The sequence below is a fragment of the Populus trichocarpa genome, chromosome 11 (genome assembly GCF_000002775.5).
Source record: "Populus trichocarpa isolate Nisqually-1 chromosome 11, P.trichocarpa_v4.1, whole genome shotgun sequence".
In the NCBI taxonomy this organism is placed as follows: Eukaryota; Viridiplantae; Streptophyta; class Magnoliopsida; order Malpighiales; family Salicaceae; genus Populus; species Populus trichocarpa.
This window is the reverse complement of record NC_037295.2, coordinates 3,228,676-3,238,760: the sequence shown is the minus strand read 5'-3', so window position 1 is coordinate 3,238,760 and position 10,085 is coordinate 3,228,676. Positions and strand designations below refer to the sequence as shown.

At 31.0% G+C, this 10,085-nt stretch overlaps 1 protein-coding gene across 2 annotated transcripts; it reads left to right on the top strand.

The window, feature by feature from the left end:
* The first annotated feature begins 2,159 nt into the window (after nt 1-2,159).
* LOC7495273 (transcription factor MYB102) lies at nt 2,160-3,843 on the top strand. Of its 2 annotated transcripts, none has more exons than XM_052445167.1 (3): nt 2,160-2,477; nt 2,585-2,706; nt 2,804-3,843. In XM_052445167.1, exons 1-3 carry the CDS (start codon nt 2,439-2,441, stop codon nt 3,666-3,668), a joined length of 1,026 nt encoding a protein of 341 aa, XP_052301127.1. In that variant the 5' UTR covers nt 2,160-2,438; the 3' UTR covers nt 3,669-3,843. The 2 variants fall into 2 exon arrangements, with proteins under 2 accessions (XP_052301127.1, XP_002316667.4); XM_002316631.4 differs by having other exon boundaries at nt 2,172-2,477; nt 2,577-2,706.
* The last annotated feature ends 6,242 nt before the right edge of the window (nt 3,844-10,085 follow it).

The following is a 10,085-nucleotide window of genomic DNA, read 5'->3' as shown; positions in this document are numbered from 1 at the left end:
TCCAATCATTCGAACTGGAGGCAACTACTTATGAGTAAAAAAGCTTCAAACGAATTAACTTTGCTTAATTTGTATTATATTATACATACTTACCGTGTTAGGTCTAATCCATATTGATTGAAAAGGAGAGACAGATCACATAATTATAAGTTGGCACAATTTCAAATATATATATATATATATATATATATATATATATATATATATATATATATATATATATATAACGTGAATGTCCGAGTCAGCTTGTGCGCACCTCGACTAATCCCACGAGCCATGAAGTTACCGATCATTTAAATCTCCAGTGATCATTATATTAACAACCACAGGACTCGAACATGAAACCACTAGAAAAATAAATTTTTCGATTTCAAACTCTTATCACTTAGCCACATACTCTACGGTTAAAAACTGATCCATATATTTAATGCTATTAGTCTTGATAGTTATCATGAGTTTATTGAAGAAAAAAAAAGGGGGTTTATCACTGTTTGAGGGTGGAAAATAGCGAGGCCATAAAAGTTGGACAACATTAGTCTTAGCTTAGAGTAGCCAATAAGTCCCAAATAAGAACTTTTCTTATGGTAAATTTTCTTTCTTTCCGGCTTTCTTTAACTTTTTATACTATTTTTCACTTTGATTCAAGTTGATAGATATGTTTAGATCCAATTCTAGTCTGTGTTCATATTGGTTTCGTGTTTGGCAACCAAAAACGTTTTCCCCACAAAAGTAATATATTATATTTCAATTTGTTGGACCTTCTTTTTTATATAATTCATGATTAGACTAGCCTTGAAAATCGATGGCTTTGGTGACATAAATAAATGGTGCTTGCTCTAATCATATGATTACTCTATAATTCAAGTGGAGATAAGCTAGAAAAATATATGTTCATGCAGTTACAGATTGTGATTTATGAACAACTATATATATACTGGAAGTGTTCCTGCAGGGCGTATATATATATGCTTTAATTTTATTAATTTATATTTTTCTGAGGGACTGTTCTTAGTCTACTCAAGAAAAAAGCTATCATCCCTGAAAATAATTGCCCAGTTGATTTGTCGAAAGTCAATGAAGTTGAGGTCTTGACGTTTTGCTTGACAGCAAGTAATCAAGTACCTCTGGCCAAGGAAGAAAGGGATTAATGGAAGGTGTGATATCAAACACACACACACACACAGTATATAAAAGAAAAATCAATTTTAAATCACAGTTCAAAAGTTTAAGCACTGGTGTAAAAGGATAATCAGTAGAAAAAAATTACTTAACCTATCTCAGCAGTAGAAGAAAAAAAAAGAAGAAATTTCTCGGCAAAAAGATAAGAATTGGCTTTTGTATAACTCCATTAAGTCAGTCGGGCTGCATGCTTTATCCTTCGTACTCACATTAACCAAACTTCCTTTCCTTGGTTTCTTTCTGTGCTAAAAAAGCAAGGGAAAATGTTCTCTTTTCTCTTGAATTAATCCATAATTCATGCCTATTATATCAGTCCAGATGACCGTAAGAAGATATAGACATTTTTTTTCGAGTGATTGAAACGAAATAGGCCTCGTACGTGTATATATAAAATCTGTTTTCGTCAAAAAAAAATATTGATAAGTAGAAAATCTATGAATCCAAATAAAATCTAGTCTCAGAACAGATAATTGGAGGAGAACTATCACAATCTGCATCATAAATGCTCTTCCTTCATTTATTACACCCAAAACTAAAACTGCTTAATCATTTACATAAAAATCCAGCTAAAATTATTGAACAGGCCCTCGACAACATGAGTAGCCCATCAATGATTTAAAAGGGGACAGCATGGTTTTCCACACACGCAGAGACACGACAAGCTCAAGCCAGCCATCTTAACTTTGTGGCATGGAGCCATGCATGAATTCAAGAAGAAACCCTGCAGCAAAGGTCATGTTAAAGGTGGGAGGAGTACGTGGCTATTTCATGTTGGTGACAGCTAATATGAACCCAAAAGGCATGGATGATAGGTATAGGACCAAAAAATGAGATTTAAAACACATTACTTGTAAGAGTTTGCATGAGAAATTAATTTCGTATTTTACGATATGGTGACAGAGAAATTAGACTTTACATTTTAATTTTTCCAAGGAGAAGGGACACGTTGCTAAGCAGCGGACGGCACCGAATCCTCTTTGACTTCATTTTGTTTCCTAACCTTCCCATGGAGGGCTATTTATACACAACTACAAGCCCATGCGGACCCAGCATCCATTTCTTTGCTCCAACTTTCAGAAACTGAAGCAAAATATCTACCTCTGGATTTTCTCTCTAGCAAGCACAGTACCGAATTGCTATAGCCAGGAGTACTTGATAGTGCAACATGGGGAGGGCACCTTGCTGTGAAAAAAACGGGCTAAAGAAAGGGCCGTGGACACCAGATGAGGATCAGAAGCTGATTGATTACATACAAAAACATGGCTATGGCAACTGGAGAACACTTCCAAAGAATGCTGGTATGTTATTGTTCTATACATCGGTTTTGATGCTTCAATTATCTTAGGCTTCAATTTGTGGACATGGTGTTGATGGGTTTAGTTTCTTACTTTGTTCAGGGTTGCAGAGGTGTGGAAAGAGTTGTCGTCTTCGTTGGACTAACTATTTGAGGCCTGATATCAAGAGAGGTCGATTTTCTTTCGAGGAAGAAGAGACAATAATTCAGCTACATGGTATTTTGGGAAACAAGTAAGTCTTCTTTTGACAAACATGCATAGGTGGAGTTAAGGAGTCGTGGAAAATTTGATTTTAACTTCTTTTTCTTCGTTTTATATTTGATGTATAGGTGGTCTGCCATTGCTGCTCGACTGCCTGGAAGAACCGACAACGAAATCAAGAACTACTGGAACACACACATCAGGAAAAGGCTTCTGAGAATGGGAATTGATCCAGTGACTCATAGTCCAAGGCTTGATCTTTTAGACCTCTCCTCAATCCTCAACTCGCCTCTTTACGACTCCTCCAGGATGAACATGTCAAGAATTCTTGGGGTTCAACCTCTAGGCGACCCAGAACTCTTAAGGCTAGCCACATCTCTCTTATCTTCTCAACGTGACCAAACCCAAGATTTTGCTTTCCAAAATGGTCATCAAGAAAACCATCTTTCCAGCCCACAAGTCCAACAAAGCCAGCACCAATCGATAATTCATCAAGCTAACCAGTTTCAAATCCCAGGTCAAGAAATGCCTACGTGCACTACATTGACTACCACCCCTTGTGTTACATTTTCTAATGAAGCACAGCAAATGGACCCCAACGTAGACCAATACCAATTAAGCACTATTACCAGCTTTAGCTCTCCAAATTCTCAGTTAAGCACACATGATCAGTGGCAAAGCAACAGGATGGGCTCGAATTTATCACAAGATTATTATCTGCCTGCAGTATCAAGTTACAACAGCGCCGACAACTGCCATGGGACTGATCTTGTAGACCCTTCTTCTGAGGCCTCAACTTTTATTTCCAATAACAGCAACCAAACCTTTGGTTTTGCTTCAGTTTTATCAACTCCTTCCTCAAGTCCAGCGCCATTGAACTCCAATTCAACATACATCAATTGCAGCAGCACTGAAGATGAGAGGGATAGCTATTGCAGCAACATCTTGAAATTCGAAATCCCAGATATTTTAGATGTCAGTAACTTCATGTAATGTATTAGGAATTAATGAGGTTGATCAAACAGTTTCTTCTTTCTCAATTTTCGATTTCCCATCCAAATTTCTTGGCTTAATACGATGTTAAACTTTATTCATGTAATTAACTTATTAATTAATTACAGTATCAGAAAACAAGCTAGCTTTATAGCTCATGTTTTCTTTTAATTTTCTTTCTTTTTTGTTTACCGTGGATGTCCGGGTAAGCGTATCTTAACTAATTTTTCAAAACTTTAAAATTAATTACTATATAAGATTTTAATAATCATAAAATTTATGACACTCAAATTAATAATTTCTTCTTTAAAAAGTAAATCCAGAGTCTCATCAATAAACCCATATTTTCTTATTTTTAATATATTAGGAAGAAGTTTCCATTATTGATCATGTCATTCAATTATTTTATCATATTAATTAAAATATGCCATCTTATTATAATCACATTATCATTTCAAGAATTTACACTTCTATTGATGATTATACAAAGAAGATGTCTGTGCACCTATTTATTACCCGCTACAGAGCATAACACTTTGAATAATTATTTATGCTGCTAGCAGGATCTTGAGAATTAAATTTAATATTCAGGAAAAAAAAAGTATATTTAATAATGTTTCTCCTTGGACCGTGCATATATTATATTAACTTTAAGCTTTCCGTAAACGGCCAGTCTTTAACTATAAGAGGAAGGCTAGGAATCTAGCTAGACAAACAAACATAAAAATCAATTTCAATGTATCTGACTTAAAGTTGATTTAAATATTGACAAAATTATTTGGTGGCAGAGAAGTACAGTGTAACTCATTGACATTATTTTTATTTAGTTTTGAAAAATATTTTTATTTATAATATTTTTATTCAGTTTATAAATTTTATGTTTTTCTTGATCAATCTAGATCTAAAACTACTAAAAATAGAGCTCAATGAAAGAGAATGGTAGGATTCTCTATCGAGAAAAAAACATTAAAAAAGGAATTGATAATAAAACAATATACAAAGACAGATTGAAAAATTAACTCATTAATTAGTAATTAGTGGCAATAAAGTTATAAAAGCAAGCTAATGAATCATTATATTAATAGAAGGAAATGAAAAAGAATAGAGGATCGTGAAGAAAATGATAACAAATTCATAACTAATTTTAATAACTTGTTTTAAAAGCATGAGCAATGAAGACAATTTCTTGATCAGAATGAGTATCATATAGGTTTTTGTGATATTGTTTATGATTGAATTGATATTTTTTATTGGTTTATTATGTTTATTTTAATAATAATAATAATAATAATAGTAATTAGAACGATAATGTCATTAATTAATGTTAATCTTATTAATAAGTTAAAGGTTGAATATAAAGATAAGTTAAAAGGTACTTATTACAAATATTAATTTAGGTTATGTTGACTTTTTCTTACAAATTTACTATTATCATAAAATTAAAATTAGATTTATTCAAGGGTTAAGCAAAATCATTTGATGGCAACAATGGCCCACTAAAATTACGTCAATAAGACTCTTATGTTTTATTATTATTATTATAAATGTAATTTTTTAATCACGTCTATAAATTTCAATTACGTGAGTTTTAAATTTCCTTTAATCAAGATATACTCTTATTCAAGTTTTCCACACGGGACTTGTGCGGAAATAATTTTTTTAATACTTAGTTTATCAGATAAAAAAGAAAAACATCATTTCATAGAAGGTTACTTATCTATTTGAGAGTGTGATTGTGATTACTTTTCAAAATGTTTTTCACTCAGAAAATTATTAAAATAATATTTTTTATTTTTTTAAAATTATTTTTTATACCAGCTCATTAAAATGATTTAAAAACACCAAAAATATATTAATTTGAAGTAAAGAAAAATAAAATATTTAAAAACGCTTTTGAAATGCAAAAACAAACAGGATATCATACTAATAATAATAAAAACTTTTCTCAAATAATAATAATAATAATAATAATAATAATGAAGCAACCTTGTTTCCATATTAATATTAACTCAATGATGAATGCAAACCAAATTGTGTTATAAAAAATTTCTCATGAATAAATTAATTATTCAAATGAGAATAACCTATCTCAAACTCAAGAAAAAAAACATATTTTCTATGGATATTTAAAAAAAAAAATTAAAATTTTGATTGAAAAAAAGGAAAAACGATAGCACTGGCTATTATTGGCTAATGGCTAGAGACCAACTTTTGGAAAAAAAAAGCAAAAGGAAAGGGCACAAATTTTATGGAGCAAGCAATCATATGTAAGTAAGATATGGCTCCAAAGAACCCGACAACAGTAGTCGAATACCGGCAACCATTCCGGCGAGGACAGCCGGAGCATGTAAGGCGTACAGGGCTACAAGTGTCCCAGCCACCTGTGAGATTAACTGTCCCATCAAGTAGGAGTAATTTACATGGGGATTACGGTAAACTTTGACAAAAAAAAAGCGTGTACGTGGCGACATTTGAGCGGTGACTTAAGATTTTTGGAAAGGTAGGGACCACAGTTTGGTTTATTGAAAATCAAGGCGGGGCTCCTGTGCTGTTTTTTGTCTCTTTAGTATCCTCCCACCCTTGCATCATTAATTATCTCCAGAGAGATGTTATTAATGACGTTAGATTTTTTTAGATGACACGTGGATCCAATAGCAGAGAGTGGGTCCCGTTTTATTTTCGTTTTTTGGTGGTTAATTAGGATTAGTGGTTGACCTTGTGATAATTATGGGGTCTCAAGCCTCTAGATACATTGGCTAAGCTACCCTCGGTGATTATTTCATGATCAAGTGAGATTAGTAGGTAATTAACTTGGCGAGTTAATCATTGAGAGAAAGTAGGCAATAGCACTACTGAGTGAAAGTGACGTGGTATGGTTAACTTAATCAACACTATAATTAGAATATGTTAAGACTAAGTTTCGCACGGAAACCAGAGCCCGTTTATTTTTTTATTTTTAAAATGAAAAAAAATTAATTTTTTATTTTTTTTATTTCAAATTATTTATTTTATATATTTTCAAATCATTTTAATATGATGATATCAGAAATAATTTTTTAAAAATAAAAAAAATATTATTTTGATGCATTTCCAAGCAAAAAATACTTATGAATTTTTAAAATATATTAACATTAACACATTGAATTATTGTAAAAATATTTTAAAAATAATTATTTAAAAAAAATAAATTTTGATCCACCCCTAATCCTAATCGGAGGCGTAATACCCTAATAATTCAACCCTGATTTCAGGTCGATACACAAATTGCGTACAAGTTGGTACAAAAACTCGGTATGTTGCACGGAAGAACCAGATTTCATTGAGTCACGACACCGCCAGGCAACAACTACTAATAATTTATTTTTGATATCAGCACATTAAAATTTATTTTTGATATCAACACATTAAAACAATTTAAACTATTAAAAAATATTAATTTGATGCAACAAAAAATAAAATAAAAATAAAATTAGTTTTTTTAAAAAAAACATTATTAAAACATGAAAACAAAAAGCTTGATGCACATGCCTAATTAATTTCATGGTCGACGTGTACATATCGTGGTCATGCTTTTTGTCAAAGATGCCCAGGCAAAAAGGCAATTTATAACCACATCTGATGATGAGTAAGTAACCTATGAATAGTTTCTTCAAGTGAGCAAATCAGCAAACACTTCAGCTTAGCATGTCTAGCTTGGTTACTGTCTCTGCTTCCCCTTTCTGCCTCCATTCAACACCTCAAGTCCCACGTTAGGGTGCCAGGTGTACACGTTGAGCCGACACTAAATTCTTTTTCGTGTGAAAAATATGAAATTCGTGGTTTTTTTTTTCTTTAATTAGCAAAGTTTGACAAAAATTCTGGAAACCCCGCCTAAGATAACAAAATCTTTTTTTTTTGTTTTTTTTTTTAATTTATCATCTGGTTTGCTTAAGGTTTACTATCAACTTGATATCAAAAATAAAATTCAATTAAAACTTCATATTAAATAATAATATTAAAAAAACCAAAAAACCAAAAAAAAATATTTTATTATATTTATTCAGGGTTTGTTTTTAGGGTTATTAATTATTGTTATTTTTAGAATTAGCAATCAATGTCGGTATTTATAAATGTTTTTTTTTTAATTTAGGGTTGTGGTACTATTTAAAACTTCTTTATACTATTAGTTTAGGGTTAGAGGTAGGAGTAGTTTACGGTTTGATTTTTTTAGTCAAAATCATTATTTTTATTTATATCTTTATTAAAGTTATGCTGTTTTTTTTTAATATTTTCTTACATTTACCAAAACCTTTTGCTATTCCAAAGGAAAAATATCCAAATCCATGGCATTAATATTTAAATTAAATTTTGAAAAGATTTTTTTGGAATATTACTGTAATTGTTTTTTAAAATGTTTTTTATGATGAAATATATTAAAATAATATTTTTTTTATTTTTAAAAAATTATTTTTAAAATTAACATATCAAAATAATCCAAAACATATAATTTATTTTTTAAAATTTTGAAAGAATGCGTTGCAAACGAAGTCATAAAGACAATTTTGCAGTATAAAGGTAACGGTACGGACGTAGCTTGTGTAGATTTGACAACGAGCCGACCTCAGGAATGACAGATTTCACTTTCTTGATCCACCGTCCAAAGAAAAAGCCTCCTCGATGGTTTGAATAAAGTAAGCTCTTTGAAGTGTTCTTCTTATGTCTTTGCCATTGGCTTTATTTTCCATGTTTTGCTTTTGCTTGCTTTGTTTCTCTTGTTTTCTTGCTCTGAGGACGACAACTGCAGCAGCTTTCACTAAAGAAAAAATGGGCACCATATGGGAAAAAGGGGGCCTCTTGATAAATTGATTTTGTTTCCTTGGACCCATTGCCTTATTGACCAAGATTTGTCTTTTTTTGGGATTCTTTACACTATAAAATTAATTTTAAGGTCAGAAATTGTGGACTCCAGCCTTTTTTTTTTAACATGGGTATCCGGGTCAGTTTGCGTGCACTTCGACTAATCCTACGGGTCCTAAAGTTATCGACCATGTAAGCCTCCAGTGGCCATCATATGAGCAACCACAGGGCTCGAACCTGAGACCACAGAAGGAAGCAAACCTCTTAGTCCCAAACTCTTACCACTAGGCTACCACCTAAATGGTTCCAGCCTTCTATTTTTGTTTTGCTGAGACAATGGGATGAAAGTAGGCAAGAAGCTGAAGTGTATCCTTAATTTCGGATATTTAGCAATGCGGTTAAAACATTGTTTATTTAAATTTTGAAATTTCTTGTTTGTTTAAAATTATTTTTTTGTATTTTTTAATTATTTTAATGTGTTTATATTAAGAATTAATTTTATAAAATAAAAAATATTATTTTAATACATTTCCAAATAAAAAATAATTTAAAAGACAACCTTACCCCCACTTTCAACCACACTTTTTTTAATATATAATTGTGTAACTTGGGACAAAAGGTGATAATCTTTGAGGTTGCAATGATTTGTTTAATATTATTACTGGTTACTTTGATTTGTTATTACACAACCTAAAGTGCGGTTTCAATATCAACCAAAGTCCAAAGTTCCATTGCCAGCATGAACTAATTGACTAATTTGTTTCACACAAAAGCAACACGCATGGTGAAGAAAGTCCGACGACACTCAAATTAAAACATAAAAAAAATTAGTGTGATCATAGTCAATTTTCATTAATTATTATTAATCCAATTAAAGTTGAGATTAGATCTACACCAAAAGATAAATTGCTCACTAATAAGTTAAACTTTTACAGTAAATGGCATTTAAGGTTGCCGCTTGTTGCTTAAATAAATGTCTTGCAAAATAAGAGATTTTAGAATTCAGATTGAGTCCCAACTTTAATAATACATGGTTAATTTCAAAAAACTATTTTTTTTAATATTTTTTAATGATATATTTTGATATGCTGATATCAAAAATATAAAAAAATTATTTTAATATATTTTTAAATAAAAATTATTTTAAAAAATACCATACGTTACAATCTTAAATATGCCACGAGTGACCATTTTCAAAATATAGTATTAATATCAGTGACAAATTCAACAAATTATTTACGTTGAATATAATTCCCAGCTCACCATTAAATACAACAATAATTGTCCAGACTTTTGAAAATACTTCAAATCCTAATGAACAAACAATATTTTTGTGTGTATTGATGAGAAAATAGCTAGCTGGACTAACTAAAAAGTGCAAACTAAAAATTGATGTATCAATGTATTTCTAAAAAATCATTTTTTAGCCTAAGTTTATATTTAAAAAGCCAAAGACAGGTAATAATTTTATATATCTAGACTTGACACAATATGAGGCTCTTATGTTAAAGATTTGGCTTGCTTTCAAGCCCAACATTCTTTAGTTTAGCTATATATTGAACTCAAATACATACGAGTCTG